This window comes from Varanus komodoensis, unplaced genomic scaffold (assembly GCF_004798865.1).
Source record: "Varanus komodoensis strain SLA01 unplaced genomic scaffold, ASM479886v1 scaffold11, whole genome shotgun sequence".
Classification (NCBI taxonomy): domain Eukaryota; kingdom Metazoa; phylum Chordata; class Lepidosauria; order Squamata; family Varanidae; genus Varanus; species Varanus komodoensis.
In genome coordinates, this window is record NW_025335317.1 from 9,197,409 (window position 1) to 9,218,494 (window position 21,086).

Sequence of the window (21,086 nt, forward strand, 5' to 3'; positions counted from 1 at the left end):
GTCTGCATCTATTAACTGATCTAAAATCAGGATACCTCTCTACTGCTTCCAGAGGAAATACATCAGACAGCATTATTTTATCATTTAATATAATGCTTATGGTATTTGATGTAGTCAAGTGCTCAGTGAAATTGCCTCAAAGGAAAACTGTCTTCCATTGAAATGGAAACGTACTTCAAAGCTAATTGGAAGACAGTTTTTGCACAAAGAATCCGAAGAACTTTGAGGAAAAATGGTGGCGGATGCTTGGGTTTTGGCACCCCCACTCACTGCAGAGTATTTTTAAAGGCCACTGGGGCTATCCTGGCTATCCCTAAGCTTGGCCCCATAGCAGGGACCCAGTAGGGACAGGCCCACTGGGATGGTGTGGCAGGGTTCCAGCTTCAGATCCCTTAGCTGTAGAAGTTTCCGCAGCAGGAGGTCCACCCAGGCACAGATGTGTGATGGAGAGAGGGCCTGGCAAACAAGTGCCAGGTGGATGAAATGACTGGCTGGCATATGAATTATTCACATGGTAAAGGCTGCCTGTACAAGGGTGAATCATTTCCTCAAGAACTGTTTGTTTAGCTTCCGTGCATTTTTTAGGAAAAATGCACATAGTTTGGACCGTTAAAATAAACAGGGCATTTGGGCACTTTGGAGGAGCTGTTACTGGCACCGGGGGGGAGGTGTGTGCAGATTTCCTGCCAAAATGATGTGCGATGCATGGAGATCACAATGAAGAAACTCAGAAGCCACAAAGGTGGATGCATTAGGCTTTTGTTGCCTTGCCCTTCTGCCTCTCTGACTAATGAAACCAGGAAATGCGAAATAAAAATTAAACTTTGCACAAAAATCTCTTTGCACAGTGAGTGTTACAAAATGAAGACATGTGTATTTTTTCATAAACTGTATACAATACAGTTGCAGAGATTGGGGGGTGGGGAGCGTTGGTGAGAACTTGGGTCTATTTGGCTGCAGAGTGAGTGAGTGTGTGTGTGTGTGTAGAATATACACTACTTAGACAATGTTTCCTTTGGAGTACACTGTGGCAGGTATCCTCTCTCCTCCCCACCCCCCGACACTTATTTCCACTGCTGGAGAGGCAACCAGTGCAGTATTTTCCATGCTGACTGCCGGGGGGGGGGGGGGGCAGAGGTTTAGCCACTGGAGTCCCAGCACTGAGGTCCAGTGTCGGGATGCCACAGACCTGAGTCCTTAACTTCCTAATCAAATCCCACATCAACACTCTTCCAATGAAAGCATCGAAAGACCTATGTGGAGAAAAATGTTCATTGGTTTTATTGTTTTCCATTACAAAAAAAAAGTACACGTCATACTGATTCTTCACCGCCCCAATCAAAAAAATATAACAAATGCAGAACTTGCAAGTTTAAAGTATTAATGATATATTTCAACCTTATATAAATTATTATATACACTCATGGGTAAACATAATAGGATGCTGTGCCACTGAGGAATTTTAGATGGAGACTGGTCACGAGAGAAAAGCACTCTAACGCAAAGCTGATTGCAATGGCATTTTCCACCTAATGGATGACTGACCCATCTGCTTGTCAGTATTTAGGGGGCTGCACTGGGCAGTTCTCTTATAAGAAAAGGAAAGATTGCACCACATATCTGAGAAAGACGACACTGAGCAGCTGCGAAAGAAATTAAGACAAAGTGGAATATTGAATCGACTCAGAATTCTCTCTTTTGGCATTGATGATGCATCCTGGACAGATTAGCTTTCACTTTAATTAGGAGATTGCTGGGACCATTCAGCTCTTATTAACCTATTAACCCTGTCCTATTTTGCTTTAAAGCTGGAAAAGAATACAGTATCATGCTTGAGGTTTTCTTCATATAGGTTTCCCTCTACTCTAGAAGTGCTTACAGCAAAGTATTCACTGCTGAATAATCTCTATTCTCATCTTTTAGCAAGTTCTCCACAAGCAAATTGCAGCTTATATTTTATTTCCTGCCTTTTCTCAGGATGTCCTCCCACAAGGACAAAATCCAAATTTCCACTGAAAAAATAGGGATCTGGGGAAATGCACAAGTGTAGCCTTGTGTGATTCTCATTTGTTCCAGCAGAGCTAGCCTCTTATTGAGACATTTTCCCTGCCTAAATCACACCCTAAATCTTGGTGTATTTATCAAACCAAATTAGCCATACTCACTAACACATGCTTTATATGGGTTTTATATTGTATAATAAAAACCCAGATATAATATTGACTGTACATTAAATATACAGATACAATTTTCCAGCTAAATTCAAGCAACGAACACTCTTGTGCAATTTAAAACCATTAAAAAAGCTGTTTAACCATTCTATGAATATATGGCCCATAGATTTTTAAAATATAAGTAATAATATTCAAAGTACCCTTTACCCTCTTGAAATTTATCTTGGCTATTCTTGTATCATCTTGGCTATTCTTGTATACATCTTTCTACTGCTGTTCATACTTGTCTCTCAACCTCCAAAAGGAGATGTGCCTGGGGTATTCCTTTGATTATTGTTTCTAAGACATGTTTGTCTACCTTCTGTCTTTCCCTAAACTGATCCAGAAGTGGGGTTTATCCTATGCGAAAATGTAAAAGAAATGGAACTGTTATGTCCAACAGACTTTCCACCCATAACAGAATAATAAATTATACTGTTGGCGTGCTAAACACTTTATATAGGAAACCTCTCTCTCATTCTGTGATTATCTCTATAAAAATCGAAAAAGGGTAGATATGTAAAAATCTGCTCTTTTCAAATATAGAGTAAAAACTCAGCCCTAAATTTGGTGGGGGGGGGGGGACAGGGTTAACCATTTTGTTCTATATGTGATGATGAAGGCTCACTTTCTACTTTGGAAAGAAAACCTGTTTCTTTTCAAGATTGGTTTTCAGATAACATAAAACAAATGCAGGATTTATATACATGGATATGAAATTAAGCTACACCTTATGTTACATTTCATAAGTCAATGGATACTCTGCAAGGAAAAGAAGGATATTCACTCTGCAAATTTTCATTCTACTCATCAAAACATACTCCTCTCTCATCATCAGTGGAATCTGCGTAGGATTCTACTGCATTGTAAATGAAAGGGTACAGCTTGACTTCTGGTCTTGGAGTACAGCAACACCTGCATTCCTCATTATAGTATCTGAGCAACAGCTTGTAAATGTCCCCTGGAAGAGGAAAACAAAGCAAAAAGAAGATACCAAGAACAGAAAAACAAAACTAAAATCAGTGATTTTGAATTAGAAATTTAGCCAGGCTTACAAACACAAATACAAGGCATTCTGCTAGACATCTGATGATAAATGGGCCCATTACTCATAAGGAAATCAGTCTTAGACAGACAACTCCAATTTTAAGAGAGACTTACTTTTTAATGGTTTATTTGTAAAGGCCACCACGACCAAGTGCTGACGTTTCCATGTAATTCTCCCTGTAAATATGTTCCACATGGGACACTTGACACCACCATCTGAGGCATAACCATTCAGCCCAAACTACAAAGCAATTACTACAGGTGCTATGTTCCTGTCACTTCCAGGACCAGTTACTGCTCTATATGAACAGTGCACATACATCTGAGCTACTGTCCAGGCCTAGTTGCAGAAAATACATGTTTTTATGCTGTATGGAACTTTATCAAGCAGTCGATGTTGGTTCAACACTTCAAGAGGTAAAAGGACTGTTCCATTAGTACTGCATAAAGCATGTGGGTAAGGGGAGCATTTAAAAAAATCAGTTCCGTAATCTAACAATGTATGTGAATAGTATTTTCATCTATTAAAGATAAGAAGACATTTTCCAGTCATTATGGTGTGCATTGAACTGTACAATGCTGGCTGAACCTCAGAAGTCAGAGGAACTGCTAACTAAGATTTCTTGTGGTCAGAGAAGGGAGTTCAGTGCCCTTGAGCATTCCAAGTCCATGATTAATTGACACAGCACAAATTACGTAAAAAGAAACCATGCAAATCTGTATGATTTACAGAGTTAGAATGTTTCATTTTATTGCCCAAAGTTATAGTTCATTTTATTCCCAGGTTTACCGTCAGAAAAAGTAGATCACCTTGGCACATTTTATTTTGAAGTAAAGAGTTGACACTGGACAAAGATTACCTTCTAAAGTATGGATACAATCTGATTGGGTATTGTAAGAGAAATTTAAACAACAAAAACTCTAAAGTTTTTTTTAAGTCTGTTTATCTGGGAGTGAACTGTAAACACAGCATCTTCAGCTTTTCCAATTGCCCAAGATGTTTTCTTTGATTTAGGGCAGTAGCATAATTGTGACCAGGACCCTGCCTTGTTTATAATCACACATGCTTCCAGAGAGAAAGAGATTAGCTGATGCTTACCAACAGTTTGTCCTTTCTCAATTAGGAAAGTGTGCATACTGTAAATGTCTCTCATTAGTTCAGCATCTCCAAAGGTGAAATAAACAATATCTCGTCCAGCCTCCGCCGCGGCCAAGATCTGTATCAAGGCTGAAGCAAATTCACACGAGAGAAAACAACAACAGATAAATGCCAAATGAGGAAGTTTACCAGGAAATGCCAGAAAACCCCATTTTTAATCTGCACCTCCCAAAGGTGTTCCACAAAAAAACTAGCAGGGACATTGTTACCTGGTTCTATTCTCTCACGTCTTCTGAGAGGCAAATTTATTATTTAATGTTGTTTTATTGTTGTTGTTTTAAGTATTTTACTGTAATGCACCTAGAGAACCCATCCGGATTAGTGGGCAGCATACAAATTCAACCAACCAACCAACCAACCAACCAAACGCAAAGCAATGGTGAGATGCTTTGGACATTTTCCAGGCCAGGGGCGGGAAACTGGAGGCCAGGAGGGCAGAGCGGGCCCATCCAGGATTCCTCAAAAGGCAGCTTCCCTTTCCCCAGGCTACACCCATTCCCCCCAACCGCCCAACATGACTCCTTGTGCAGATCCTCCCTCTGCCCCTTCTAAAAGGTTGGACTGTCTCTACCCGGGCTTAGCCATCGAGCTTTATTTTCTGTACTTCACGCCTCCCCCATGTTGCCTTCAACGGCACCCTCTTGGCCTCCAATGGAACGCCGGCCACAAGAGCTTCTCCAGACCTGGATTTAACTTGGGCTGAAAGGCTGTGGCTCAGTGATGCCAAACCCTGCCAATCCAGAGGCCAATCTATCTTGCTCCCGCAGCCCTCTGCCAACGGACCTTGTTGCACAGTCCTTTTCTTCAATCATATCCAGGCTTGGTTGCCATGATGCAACAAGTGTGCCAGGAGCATTTTTACATGGGGAGTAGATTTCCAACCATGTAAAAATGTTCATGGCACACTACTACGCAACTGCTCTTGCTTCAAACAAACCACAAAACTTACGTTTTGGGTTTATCATTATGTGTGAACCGGAAATTTTGGCTTGTCTCTCCCCAAAAAAGTAACACAACTCTTTAATCTGCGTATTCACATTGCAAAAAGATACTCATCTCAGTCTTCATACATTATGGTAAGGACAAGTTCTTCTATACAGAAATTAACTGTTTGTACAAAAAGTTGGAGGGAGACAGTTCAAATGCTATTAAACCAAATGGTGTGGTAGGACAGGGAAACGGTGAGTGCCTTGTGAGTCTGAAGCAACAAAATGGCAACTCAGTTTTCCCAGTATCTTTTGCAGAACAATTTACCGTCTAGGGAAGATTAAGCAAATGCATCTTGCAAAGAAAATTAAACTCCTTGCCTTTCTGCAGCAACACAGCTTCTCAGAGTAGTTCCTTGACTTACAGGCTGATGCTGTGTTAAAGCAAAATGGCACAGCAGAAGAAGGGCTCATTTTGCACCCAATGTCACAGGACAAAGAGCTGAGCGTGTTCTTTAATCGTAGGCTTAATCGCAACTGGACTGTTTCCCTGTTTCCAATATATACTCTCTTCTTGAACAAAGAACACATTACCTTGGCCTTTAATTCCCTAGCTTCATGGAAGAAGTTATGAAAATAAAAGGTCACCTTGCATGTTTTAATTACAAGGATTTCAGTTAATGTTGGCAATGTTTCAGCTGGGAGAATGGTTCATGTCCCCCTCATAAAACCTTGTAACTGAATTTTATCTGACTTCTAATTACCAAAAAAAAAAAAAAAGGTAGCAGATTTTACTCAGGACTTTTTTGCTGTTGATCCAAACGTTCATTGCTCCATTTGGAAACAGAGCTAATTTACAAGCATTGACATCACAAAACCCATATATAATCAAGGGGCATTTGGAAACCAGCAGCTAAATTATTAATGGCCCTCATGCCGTTTTAAGATCAATCCCCATTAAGGGCTGATGTTTTAATCAAACTGCCCAGCAGCGTGTGCATTTGGTAGAGCTTCAGTAACTGGGTTTTTCTGAAAGCACCTCATTAGGCAGGCAGCATAGGAGTGTGTGACAGGCAGACTGCTAGGGAAATTCAGCAGCGGCATTGGTAGCAGCAGTAAGACAGAAGGAATTTGCTAACTCAGATTACGATATGATGGTGAGAACAAGGCACCACCCCTGTGAAACAGGCAGTCCCCTTGTGTCGACTATGCTGAAGTTAGCCAACAGCGGTCAAACTGGCTGCTGACTTCAGCAAATTTCAGAGTAGCCAAGCACTCTCACAGAATCATGGACACATCCTGGTCTGCTTTGCACAACAGCCTGGACGTGAAACTTCCCATGTACCCGAGGCCTTCGATGCCCAGAAAAACGAATGGCTCCAGCGGCTATTGTGGAAAGTGAGGACCCGTTCCAAGCCTCCCCTTGCACCAGCACAGAGAATGTTGTTCCTGCCGCTTGCCCACTCGCCTGCCAGCAACCCTTCACATTTTCTGGCACAGAGTAAGGAAGTCAATCTCAGCGCCCTCCTTGTTCACCTACCTCTCAGCTGCTCTAGCCTGCAGCTGAAGAGCAGGGAAAGCAGCAAGGAAGGAACACAGCAGAGAGCACTTGGTTTGCTTTACCTTCTTTACCACACTTCTAACATTTAACCAACTATTATACCATTTACCTTTCAATCTTGCATCACCTCCAAAAGCACCGCATCCCCAGTTTCCTGTAGCTACTGCTGAAAGGTGATGTGGTGGAACACCGGGCCGAGCGAAGCCACAGTAAGCCTAAAGACAAGAAAACGGCTCATACCACCTCGCCCTTTTGGTTTATTGCGCTTATGTGCATTTTTCTCGTGTGTGCACGCATACACACACACACTTTTAGTTAAAGGAGCACTACACACACTGACTGGGTTTGTACAATGCAACAACATATCATGGGCAGCCAGAAATAATGTCTCCTCATGTCATTCAACCCCATATTCTGTTCCACATCTGAACCGATTTCATTGCAGTGAACAACAAAAAAAGATTAAAATACATTACAAAGGATTTAAAAAAAAACAAAACTCCCATGAACGCCAAGAATGATCAATCAGGGAAGGCATCTTGGTGTAAAGATGCTTTCCCACGGCACCAACGAATGACACTGAGTCGCTGCCTGCCTGCTCCCCAGTTAGGGAGTACCACAGAAATGGGCCCCCACACTGAAGGCTCCTCTCTGAGTGGACACCTCTTGGGCCAAAGGTCCATGGACGATCCCCAGGAGCATCCCATCTGATGACCTCAGTGACAGCGCAGGCCAGTAAGAGAGAAGGCGCTCCCACAAGCAACTTGGTTCCAAGTTGTTTAGTGCTCTGTATCACATTTCCAAAACCTTAAACCTGGCCAGTGCAAGTTCCCCAGAAAAGGAGCTGCATGCTGGAGAGGGTCAGCACCGGACAACAGCCAAGCTGCTTCCAGAGCCCTGCAAAGAGTTCGCTGCAGTAAATCAGCCTTGAGGTTACTAATGTCTGAACCACTGTGGCCAAGCTATCCATGCCCAGCAGAGGCTATGCCTGGAAAGCCAGTCAAGGCTCGTAAAAGCACTCAGAACTGCCACGGGCACTTGAGACACCAGCCACAATGGCAGGTCTAAGAGTATACCCAGCCCTGACCTTTCAGAGTGAGGGACACTTCATCCAGAGCTATCCTCTGGCCTGGGAGCCACCTGCCCATGCAGATTCTGTCTTGCCAGTTTTCAGCTTCAACTTATTGGCCTTCATCCAGCCCATAACAGGGTATGAACCGAAAAGCATGCAAGTATCACTAAACCTGATCATTTAATTTGCTAATGAAATAGCACATTTGTTTCCCTCGAGCCAATTACAGAAAGCAAGTGTAAAATACTACTTGTTTTAAACTTTTTAAAGACATTTCTAAGGCCATGCCACCATAAATGACATACTATCAAGAGGGAGGTCAAGTAGCGATGATAAAAACTGCCATGCTAGCGAATGTATAGAGCGCATTGAGAAGCATCTCCCAGATAGATATGCTCATGCTGATATCCAATTAAAGGAAGCAAGTGCCTGGACACCAGCACAGAAGCAGCAAAGGACAAGACATCAGGAAAAATTCCAGTGGGCTGACTATGCCTCTGCCAATTCCCATCTGCAAGCAGGACCCATCACTCACAGAGGGAAGACTTGGCACTTCCAGAACAACTAGCAATGAACAAAAATGCTTGCTTCTGGAATCGGGCAGGTCGGCAGAGGTTGTACATGGGAACCCTGCCAATGTGTCCCTACCAAACAGCACTCAAGGAAAAATAGCTCTCTGTGGCAGATCAGTGGTTCCTGCTTGCACAACAGAGGCAGCAGGATGCGAGAAAACCAGCAAATGTATAAGGTATAAGCACCCCACTGGATTCTGCCCTTAGGGGCTACCAACAAGAAGGCCTCCTGTACCTGCCAAGTGATCTTTTAGGTGGGCACTTCAGAACACCTGAGGCCAATCTTAATGTGCTGGCAAGACTACAGAAGCAAGAGCTGTCTTTCAAATAAACTGGTCCTAAGCCATTTAGGGCTTTAAGACCAACCCTTTGAAACAGCCAGCCAGTCTGGATGTTTACTGGCTGGCTGTGCCGCTGGAACAGAATTATGTTTTCCAACCTCCTAGCTCCCCACCCCACCCCATCAGCCACTGTGCACTGCATTTTGTACCAACAGCAACTTTAATGCTTAAAGGCAGGCCCATGTAAAGCACATGACGGCAGCCTAGTTCAGAAGTTACCAGTCCACGGGTGACTGAGACCAGAGAGAGCTGCAGCTGCTAAACCAGTCAGAAAGCCCTTGTGGCTACAGCCACTACCTGAGCCTCATCAGACAGCAAAAGCTGCACCTGGTCACTGAGGGTACAATGCCATCTAGGACCTGTTTCACACCAAGTATTGGGGGTGATACAGGTCCTGAAGAGGATCTTGCAAAAGCTGCAAAAGAAACCCACACATATATATGTATGCCTGAAATAGCAATGTCTGGAATGGATTTATGGAGCAGTTTCTTTCGTCCCCATGGGGGTTGTACATTCTGATCATTATTCGTTTTAATTTAGCAGTCTGCCATTATTCATTTTTAGTGATGGAGGGCTTATTCAAGACATCACAAATTGTAACAATCCCATCAGATATACGTGACTTAAAAAATCATGTATGTCTGGTGGGAGGCCACACGGAGGGTTTATGAGAAATTATGGTATTCAGCAGGCCCTGGCACCAGCTGTGTGGAGAATAAGCTTGCCTTGCAGAGACCTTCAGAGCTTTATTAGCATATCAGCTTGACTCCATTTTGCTTATCTTTAGAGGGCACATTCCTGAAAAAGAGACTGAGGAGGAAACAGAAAGCAACTCACAGCACCATGCCCAAACCAGGTGGAAGAACAATGCAAGCTGCTTTTTACAAATGCATATGGCATGATGCTATTGCAGTGAAGTGAAGCAGGAGCAGTGAACACACCGTACAATGACAGTACCAAACCATGGAGCTGTTTGCACATACCAGTGGCTAGTTGTGGCGTTCTTGGTCCAGGCTGACTGGGGTTCCTATGTGACATCTAATCTTCAAGAGTATGAATTAATCATGGGTTAAACAACCCACAGTTAACCTAACTACTAACGGTAGGTTACCTGCATGTTCTTTAATCCAGGATTAAGCTAATAGACTCAGGTTTGGATGTCATGGATAAATTCATGACTGGGAGCTGAATATTTGAAATGCCTGCAGAATGTGCTGAATACATGCTGTGCCAAATCACAGAATAATTTTTGTCACCTTTATGTCATATGGTTATCATAATTTCTTCTAATACAGAGTTAAGTTCCATTGTGCTATGTTTTCATGAGCACAAAGCTCATGACTAAGGCTTTCTTGGTGGTGGGCCCAGGGTTATGAAGTACCGTTTCCACAGAAATAATACTCCCCCATCATTATGGGTCTTGAGAAGGGCCCATGGATTGATTTGTTCAGAATTGTTCTCCCACAGGGAAAGCTATTATTGGGTTCATGCTATTGTTCACACCAAAACTTCCATTTGCTCCCTTTTCTTCCAAGATATAGAGCAAGCACTGCTCCTTATACCGCTCCAAAGCACCATCCAGGTGCGAGAGAGAGGCATTAACAGGCTTGCAGATGCTCTGAAGTACAAATCATATTTAGAAAAAAAGTGGGGGGTTCCCAAAGCTCAATGCGGATTGAGCATTTGCAGTCATAAAATGCTGACTTTTGGGGAAGGGGGAATGGAAAACTGTGTGGAGAATGAGCAGAATGGAATATTTTGAAAGAAGGCAATGGAGTGAGACCCTGACCAAGACTCTCCACATTGCCATTTTTTGTTCTAAGAAAGGTTGTGCTAAACTATTCTCAATGAAGGAGTGAAAGAAATAAAGAGCAAACGAGTGAGGGCAGGTTTGGACAAGGATGGCTTGTACCAGGCACTGCCCTGCTACCCATGCCTGATAATGGTTTGGCTGACATTTACCAAACCCACTCCATTAACTGCACTAAATTTTACTACATGAAAGGCAGGATAGCAAGCGCTTATACACTAGAACTTCTTAAAATGAGTATTGCCTGGAAATTCATAGTCTGCACTAATATATTCTACACTTTACTCATAAATCTAAGTTTATTTTAGTTAATGAAATGTAAAATGTCACTTGCTTCATGTATGATCTACTGCTTAAAACCCACCTCTACCCAAAGAGAAAACCTTCTATACAGCAAAAAATGCATAAAATCCATCTTAATGTACAATTTGCCTCTTTCCTATCAATGTGATTGAACACATGAAGTCTGATATCAGATGCCTGGAATAGCTGATTTAGTTTTCCAATTAAACTGTCAGTGAAAGTTGCTAATTTTATTTACTGTCTTTTGCTGAGCTTATTTTATTGCCATCTGTGATGGCCCCGATGTTACTTTCAATATGAAGCAATAGCTTCTACTTCCTTTTTTTAAAGAAAATTAATATTAATCATGCTATGTCATTTCTGAAGACATATTAACAAGCATGTTATGTTATACATATCTATATTTCTCTCTCAGATGGAAAATTGAGAAAAGTCGGCCACACTCAACTGAATATGTTTAAGTAGGATCAGATGAGCCAAATCCTTCAGGATTATTAGATATATTTGCAGGCCAGGAATGAATATACATTATGGTTGTGGCAGCTGCCCGCAAATGCTTCATGGCTACTGTGGCACACGGGCTGGAGGCTTGCAGGCTGCTTGACAGATACTGGGTCGGATGTGGCCTGAACCTGCTAAGCAAGAGGGGCAAGAAAAGGGTCTCCACCCATGTGGCTGCCACCACGACTGACAGCCTATCCCCTGGTGCCCTGTGATACTATGGTGCTGACTTGTCACATTTTCTTTCTCAGCCCTCAGAATGTGCACAAATAGGGTTGTTGTTGTTGTTTTTTTAATTATTTAATATCGGTCTTTCAGCAGTGTGCAGGTCTGCACTTATGCATGTCTGATATTTGGAGACTTGCCTGCTCAATATCCTTGCAAGTTTCCACTATCAAAGCGAGCAAGAGCAGCTGCTAATAGATGAACACTGAGAAGATGAGACTGCGTTAGGCTGATTTGTGCAAGCTGCATAGCGGTCAACGGAAAAGTAGGCAACAACATAATCCTCTGGATTTCCTGAGTTGAGCTGACAGTGTTGTCCACGTTTCTGACACTTTCCTGGGTTTCCAGCTACTCCAGAAAGAGGAAATATTAACACACACACACACACACACACACCTGTTCACAGCTCCTGACTGTAGTTTACTGTGGTTCCTTGGGAGTTCTAAAAGTGACTGAACGGGACGGGGGTGGTCGGCAAGTCCAAGTTCTTTTCTGTTCCATTTCCTCCACCCTGCCTATGTTCCATCCACGCCATGAGTTTAGCGACTACATTGTTTGCAGTTCTGATAAAAGACTACTTTTTGGCTGCTGGACAAAGTCTCACGTCTGAGGCTTACACAAACTTAAGAGTCGTATGATGGACACCACCAATTTCTTCCTCTTGTTGTATTGCTTAAAAAAGAAGAGCTAGAGCTGGTTTTCATGTCACAACAAGTGGTTCCCATCCCCTCTGTCTCTGCAAAGCCTGGACTACTGTGGGCAAGCGAAGCAAATGAGCACAGTGCTTCTTGCTGCTCAGTCCCTCCCACTGCAGCCTGGTTTGCTGACTGAGTTGTTGGTCATGACATCTGGACCAGGCAACCCAGAGTTGTAACCACCATTTGGGCTCCTTCTCCCAAAAAAACCACGGTTCTGGGTTCAGGCATCACAGTCGCAGCCCAGGAATGAAATTTCCCTTGTTTGTGACTATCCATGATTTAAACAATCTATGGGCAATCAGAATGGACAAACTGGAACAATGCTTTTTTTGCAGGGGAAAGAAGTGACGAAAGAAAAAGCGAGAAAGACACAAGAAAATGTGGGGCAGGGGGAGGAGAGCATATATGGCAAAAATTACCACATTGCCTCATTTTGCAGGCTGGTGCTAACAGTGGGTTTTGTATCTGAAAATGTTGAGACCTATTTGGGTAAATAATAAGTAAAATAATCTTTGAGTTTCTTGCATGTTGGACCTTTTCACACCACAAAATTTCTACAAGAGGTGCTACATATTGAGAAGAATTTGTTAGCATGAATCTATTATTTAATGAAGGAGTTTTTTTTTCTCATGGGGACACCCTCTTAACCCCCCTCCACCCCTCAACAGTAGCTGCTAATTTTAATGAATCTGAACAGTTTAAAAACTAGGAAGCTTATCTAGTTTTAAAGTAAAATACTACTTTGATTCATTACATGAGCAATATACTGCAAAAGGTATTTTAAGTATAATTGCTTTGCAGCTACTTTTGTGGATACTTGGCAGTATGAAAGGTGGTATTTCACAAAAGAATAACTTAGCAGTTGGATTTAAAATAGCTAGCTTCGATATTAATCTTGCAAAATATGAATAACATCGTGTGTGAACTGACACCACAATTAAGCAGAAAGTCTCCCTTCAAGGAGTTGTTGACACTGCAAAAATTATTGGACAACACAACTCAAACACTAATGAAATGGCTACACATGAGTGATGGGCTTTAGCTTGCAGATGGATTAAGGAGTTACTGGCCTTGTTGAGCTCTCTTCTAATTTTCTCAGGAGCAAACTGATCAAGGAAACGTCTGAAATGAAATGCATCAATGGCCACAATTTCTGTGCAGCGCCTCTGCCATTCATCCCTGTGATGGGGGTGGGGAGAGAGAAAGGAAAAGAGTGAGGAGGTCAGTAAAATTAACTGTGATAATATTGGTCCTATAAACAAGATTGAGAATGAGTTCATCTCTCAAGGGCTTCACCAGTGGCAAAAAGCACAGAAATAATGTCAGGGAAAGGCAATGCTGCCGTAGATCATGAGTGAACTCTGCCCAGGAGGGGAGGCTGATGCAGTAGGAGACAAAAAGTTTCCCCACAGATTTGGAAACGCATTAGTTACACACTGTGAATGTCAGAGCCCTAATATTAAATAACAGACTGGGTGTGACGCCAACTATTTGAAGAGAATCCCTGGAGAGCCAAAAAAAATATAAAATTGTATTTTCTGTATGACTACAATATTGTGAACCTGACATATGTGCTTCAAGAACAGTCCCTTCTCTTAGATTTTATTTCTCCTGTACTGAAATTGCAGTCCACAATTACCACAATTAGGTGGTACAAGGAAAGAATCTGACCAGGGTTTTGTTTTGATGCTTGGTTTCCAATTCAGACGTACGATACAGCTGGCAGTACTTTCCATATTCTGCACTGTCACATAAAGGAGTTGTCTGTACATCATGACAACCGGACACAGTGAGGCCATGATGCACAAAGCCATCATTTGAATAGACAACCCCTGCTTGGGGGCCACCATGTCATGTGAATATAAGCATAGCTTATGAGAGAGTTAAACAGTCCTCACATAAACCATGTCTGTCTGGTTCCTATGACAAAACATTTGAGCAGGAGGTGTATATTCAAACTGGTACCCACAGGGTGCTGCAGCCTGTCTGAGTCAGGTTACTGTTTAGTTACACTACTGTGATATCCATGGGTGTCCCATCCATGGTCATATTAAACTGGTATATACCCCTTCTATTTGTGAGACAGCTCCATAACTGCTGACAGCTCCATAACTGTTCCAGACAATCTTTTCACATGTGCCCCTTTTCTCAGACATATGCAACATACAAACTTGAATGGCTCTTCAGGTACACAGCAGAGGTGTCCTGAAGTTTGCCCACATATTTCCACATGACAGTGAAAGCAGCTTGAGTATTTTTACACAAGCACTCAAAATGTGAACCCCAAACTAAAGGTTTAAAGCAACAATAGGAAATGATCAACTCAGCTGCCAAATGCTGACAGAACCATCACCAAAACAAGGCCACTGGGAAACAGAAGAGAATATTGCTTGGGGAAGTCCTGAGGTTTGCAAAAGTAGAAACACAGATATCTTTGAAAAACATAAGGAGTCATTTGGGTGGCCCCTCCCTCACACAGACAATAAAAACTTCAGTGTGCCTTGCAACTACAGAATACAGAATGACAGATGGAAAAGAAAAATGGAACCGTGTGATGCAGGGAAGAAGAGCAGAATGCCCTACCTGGAGAGAATGATTGGCTAGAAGCTTCAATAATAACACCCCTATTAGGAGGAAGGTTCTACCGGAACACAATAAAGAGTGCAACACCCTGGCTTTATTATTACAGGCCCCCCTTGCATTATAATAATGTCAGCACTAGTCATTTGCAGTGCGTTTGTAGCAATTACAAGACTGAGGATCTAATATCTAGTTCCATCAGTGAAAAAGTCTAGGGCAATCCTTTGCAAGAACATACCTGGGTGTTTCATCTTCATGGCTCCTGGCCCACCGATACGTTTCTGCATAGCCAGTATATTCACTATATTGCTCTGTACCTGAAAGAAATAAAATGTAGCATTATGCAAGCCATTTTCTGCTGAACATTTTCTTTTCCTTCATAGATACATGCCCCTTCTGAACACCTGCACCAGTTTCATTAGTGCTAATAGGAAGGGGGAGGAAGAGAAGAGGGATGTTGTTTGAATAAGCAAGAACAAAACCCTGAAGCACAAGACTGGAGGAATCTCTGCAGAACGGCTCTCCTCAGGAAAAGGAGTGTAGCCCAAGTGTTAGACAAGTTGCTGGGCTCTATTACCAACCATCTTCCTCTGTCTCATCCTGGCAAAGATGTTACCTTATGGATACTTTGAATGTATACTGAAAAGAAAGTCTAAATGCCTTATACATGGAAAATCAGCTTGTCAAGAGCCAAAGTGAATAAAACCAGTCTGCAAAATTCTACTGTGTGTGTATGTGCGTGTGTGTGCGCGCCTGCATATGATGCAGGGAGGTGAGAAAAGTGTTTGGTTAGCATTATTGTAATTCACCGGCTGCCTTGTTGAAAGAGAATGAGGTTGTCATGCTTGATTGGTATAGAAGGCCACGAAAGGCTGCCCTGTCTCAGGGTTGAATTTCTGTGATGAGCTTAGAATAATAAGCTATTCCTTTGTGCAATATAGGCTAGGAAGCACTCTCCTCTCTGATTCTAAGAACCATACAGCAGTGAGCATTTGGGGATGTATGTCTCTCCTTTGGACTTTATCTGTTAGTTGTGACAAATACAGATGTGGCTCTTCAAATAAAATTCCTACTCAGTCTCCTGAGCCCTTGGAATAGGCAGGCTATGAAATAGAAATGAAAATAACCCCTTTGTTATAGAAGAAATTGTTATAGATGAGTGTTTTCCTACAACTCAGTACCATTTCATGCTCTAACACTTTAAAATGGCCAGATGCGCCATGCACAGCATGCTCACATGGGAATAATGACCAATCCCAGATCCTGGGCAAGTCTGTCCACACGATACTTGCCTGGACAAGCACGCCTGTGTGATGCACATACCTCCAAATACGCTTGCTGCGATCGCAGTTTGATTTTTTATGAATATGCGCATCCTGTGCAGAGTGGGAGGAGCGGAGACAATCTCTGCCTTCCTGCACCCCCTGCTTTGCCTGCCCGTCAGCTGGTGATGTTCGGCTATCTGGTCCAGCTGCTCCAGAGGTGGGATGGGTGGGGTGGAGAAGCCGACTCTGCTTTCTAGACCGGCTGCAAAGCTGTGTGTGTGTGTGGGGGGCGGGGGGTTGGAGAGCAGAAGCCAGTTCCCAGGTACACCTGCCTCTGACCTTGAATCTGGAGATTTGAATTATGTGAATGCTACTTAGGGGTCACAGGATTGCTCTCTCAGATGCTCATCGTTTTTTCAAAAACATAAAAGTAGGACAGACCCTCAACTGACATTAAGTGATTCTCTTTCTTCAGCATTTCTAACATGCAAATTCTTCATGTAATCCTTTGCTCTGCAACAACCCCGGGAGGTAACTGTCGTTAATAGTTAATAATTTAGTGTGTAATTTTAATCTATTAATTAATGAATAATAGCTGATAATTTAATACATTGAACAAATGATCTTAATAGCAAGACTGAAGCTGAAAATTCATGACTAGACCCACACAGCATAGTTTATAGCTAAGCAGGGTCTTGCAAAAGGGTTCCCAGGTCCAGGGCAAACATTTTCCATTGCATCCTTCATAGACTGGTATTTTGTTTTATATATTAAACTATGTATATGCCCCCTCTTAGCCTCCCTTACAATACTTTACATTAGCTACACTACATTAGCTACATCCAAGAACATTGAATCAGGATTGCACATTTATTCAACTTTGCAGGACAACATAGTCACATATCGTAGAATGAACTTACAAAGAGATCCTATGGCCCCCAGGCAGCACCTAGAGGGTCACAGGATCATTTGGATTCCCAAACCCAAGGTTGGAAAAAATCTCAGACCTTGGAGCTGTGACCCTGTGCTGAGATCCCCCTCCTCCACTGTGCAGTTAGCACAGAAGCATCAGTGACTTGGAGAATGGGTGAAGGCAGCATTTCAGGGAGTGAAGGAGACTGGATGTGCCAGGATACAACATCTCCTGGTGGTGCTCCAGCATCCTTCCCCCACCATCCAACGCTTCTCATCTACATGGCCAAAATCAGCCATCCAGTTGAACTGCGGGGCTGGAAGATCATGGAGAGGATGATCACTGCTGCCCTCTTCCCCAGCCTTTCACAGGATGCCTTGGAGTTCAGAGGATTATAGGGAACCCCAGTGAACTGTGCCTTTAGTCAGAGAAATCCCTCACGTGCTGAACAAAACACAAAGGGAAGTGAAAGTAGAGAATAAATCCAGGAAGTAATATATATTGCAACATGCCAGCTTCAATTCAAGTTCTAATAGGGTTTAAGGAGATTACATGAACCACTACTGTTCCTGTAAATTAACACTTCAGCAAACCAGGCAATATATATTGTCCTTATTTTTCTCACTTCTCCCTATTGCATCCACATATCATTGTAGCAATCTGCAGAACAGTCCTGTAAGGCAGATCAGCATTTCTATTTCCATATTACCAATAATGAACTGAAAGACAGTCGTTTCCTTAAGGTCACCAGGAGAGTTGCTGGGAAGATTTAAACCAGAGACATTTTATACCGCTTATCACACTTGTGCAATCTTATGCATATTTACTCAGAATCAAACCTTATTTACTGCACAGCAGTAGTTTTAAGAGATTTTTCCAGAATGGGGGAAAATTACCAAATAAAGGAGACACTTTGGTGCAACTGAAGTGAGTATGGGGAATATTGAAAGTGACAAGAGAACAGTTCCTTGCTGTATGTACATTAACTGGTACAGACTTGCATTCTGCACACCATCTTGAAAAAGTGTTTAGTTAATAACAAGGGAAGCAAAGAAGGGAATGAACAGTTCTTCTGATAGTTCTTTTTAGGGGTTGCCTCACTTCATGGAAATCTTCAGCTTTGAGCAAAGCACATATCCTTCAGGTAAGATGGCTGAATGGGCCGGTTCCAAAGACCAGAATAAGCCACCATGTGAACTAAGCCAAGATGGCTTATTTAAACTGCAGTGGATGTGCAGTAGATGTGGGACACTATGTCCATAATCACCACATAAGCATGGCTTGCTGAACCCAGGCAAATCTGTTAAACAGGCAGAGAGGTGATCCCCATTCCCTGGGCAGACACACAGTCCTGTTTATCAATCATTTGCTCATCATTACCTTTTTTAAAAATTAACATTGTAACTATGGAAATACTTTATACTTCTGATACACACTGTGAAAGATATTGGGGAACACCCAATCTTAATCCTATGAAGAGTAGACCCATTGAAATAAATAACATAAATTGAGAAAGGTGTTCGGCAAGGCTGTATACTGTCGCCCTGCCTATTTAACTTATATGCAGAGCACATCATGAGAAAGGCGGGGCTGGATGAATCGCCAGCTGGAATTAAGATTGCTGGGAGAAATATCAACAACCTCAGATATGCGGATGATACCACTCTCATGGCAGAAAGTGAAGAGGAACTAAAGAGCCTCTTGATGCGGGTGAAGGAGGAGAGTGCAAAAGTTGGCTTAAAACTCAACATTAAGAAAACTAAGATCATGACATCCGGTCCTCTCACTTCCTGGCAAATAGATGGGGACGAAATGGAGGTAGTGACAGATTTTATTTTCCTGTGCTCCAAGATCACCGCAGACGGGGACTGCAGTCAAGAAATTAAAAGACACTTGCTCCTGGGGAGGAAAGCTATGGCAAACCTAGACAGCATACTAAAAAGCAGAGACATCACCCTGCCAACAAAAGTGCGTATAGTCAAGGCTTTGGTTTTCCCAGTTGCAATGTTTGGCTGTGAAAGCTGGACCATAAGGAAGGCTTAGCACTGAAGGATTGAGGCCTTTGAATTGTGGTGCTGGAGAAGACTCCTGTGAGTCCCCTGGACAGCAAGGTGATCAAACCGGTCAGTCTTAGAGGAGATCAACCCTGACTGCTCTTTAGAAGGCCAGATCCTGAAGATGAAACTCAAGTACTTTGGCCACCTAATGAGAAGGAAGGACTCCCTGGAGAAGAGCCTAATAGATGGCAAAAGAAGAAGGGCACAGCAGAGGATGAGGTGGCTAGATGGAGTCACTGAAGCAGTCAGCGTGAGCTTAAGTAGACTCTGGGGGATGGTGGAGGACAGAAAGACCTGGAGGAATGTTGTCCACAGGGACGCAATGGGTCAGACACGACTTCGCAACTAACAACAACAACAAAAAAATTCATTACAACTAATTTGTCTCATTCATTTCAATGGCTCTATTGAACTTCAGACTAATACTAGATAGTACTCATACTGTTTTACATAATGTTTTTCAAATAGTGTCACATCTGGTGTTCTCAAAGCTTTAGAGGGGTGGAGGAAGCATAAAAAATAAAATCTCTCTTAAAACTAAGCATTACAAGTCACTGATGCTCATAAATGAAGTCTAAGTATCTCAGGATGATGGTCAAGCGGTAGTACTCTTGTCTTTCCGGTTTAAGATGTTGCAGAAAGGATAGGGGAAAAAAACCTGCAAGGCCTTCATTATAGCTGTCTGCACTCTTTTATTCTTCCCCATTTGTTTTTGCTGCTAAGCTCTTAAGTAAAAATGAAAGCCTCCTTGCATGCATGCACAGGGGTCAAGGAAAACAATAGTAAAGACAGGTAAAATCAGCCCGCTACAGTAATCATCCCAAATAACAGAAGAAATTAATAAAGGAATAACGTATACAAGCAGGCAAACACCTAAGGGATTCAGCTGTTATCCTACAGAACACACAGAGAGATTGCTACGGAGTACGCAGTGGTGTGGGGAGATACTATCTGCCATGAGCTAAAGCATCATGGACTCCATTGATTTTAAAACAGTGAAGAATAAATAGATTTACTTAGAGGTAATGGTCCACTACCGAACATGCAAGTTGCATGTAAGAGGAGGAAAAATCAATCACTGTGCAGTATCATAATGGTCTTTAATGGTAGTGCTGATGCCTGTGACAAAGCAGTCTCATAGCTAATACACTTCTTGGAAATAAAGAGGAAATCCCTTCTTAAATATGAATGGCTAAACATGAATTGTTCTAAAATTTAAATAGGTGAACACAGGGTAACAGAGCATATGCAAAAAAAACTAGTCAAAGCCAGTTTGTTGCAAGCAAGGGAGGGAAACATGTGTATGTTCTATCTTTTGCTGTACGTAAAAAGGAGGATAGTTCCTGCTATTGGGACCTTACAATTTAAACTGGCAATCTAAACATAAATAGTAAAATTAACAAATAGTTGTTGAGGCAAGTTTGGATGTATGATGGAAACATCATTAAGCATGATAGCAGGATAAAATGAGGCAAGCAAAAAAAAAAAAAAATGTCTAGGCACCGTTGCTATGCTCCAAACCTGATTCTTTCCTCTCAGAAACCTAATTTCTGAGAGGAAAGAATCAGTATGTCAGTCAAACTGCAGCAGATATATACATTATGTTGTTTTTCATTTTAGAACCATGTAATTAATTGCACTTCTTAAGATTCCTGATATTTAAAAAAAATTGCAATAAAATACGCTCTATAAACGCTAACATTCCCACTGACTAAATGGTGGGTTGGAAAAAGCCTGTGCTTGTGTTTTTGCATGACCAGTTTCATATTTGCTAGTGCAATGATCTCAAGCAGATGCTGGCCAATTGCAACAAATCTAATTTATTTCTAATTTCTCAGTCTCT

The 21,086-nt window shown here is 42.2% G+C and overlaps 1 protein-coding gene across 4 annotated transcripts in view; it reads right to left on the minus strand.

The window, feature by feature from the left end:
* Window positions 1-1,258: 1,258 nt before the first annotated feature.
* PARG (poly(ADP-ribose) glycohydrolase) overlaps window positions 1,259-21,086 on the minus strand; it is a 76,581-nt gene continuing 56,753 nt past the window's right edge. For 3 of the 4 annotated variants that reach the window (XM_044420338.1, XM_044420340.1, XM_044420339.1), the window contains 5 exons: window positions 15,247-15,325; window positions 13,499-13,607; window positions 7,016-7,121; window positions 4,360-4,488; window positions 1,259-3,174 (listed from right to left, as the gene is read on the minus strand). In XM_044420338.1, coding sequence (XP_044276273.1) covers window positions 3,017-3,174; window positions 4,360-4,488; window positions 7,016-7,121; window positions 13,499-13,607; window positions 15,247-15,325 — 581 coding nt within the window. In that variant the 3' untranslated portion in view covers window positions 1,259-3,016. Of the gene's footprint in view, window positions 3,175-4,359; window positions 4,489-7,015; window positions 7,122-12,126; window positions 13,608-15,246; window positions 15,326-21,086 lie in introns of those variants that run through there. The other variant, XR_006413750.1, reaches the window with a different exon arrangement.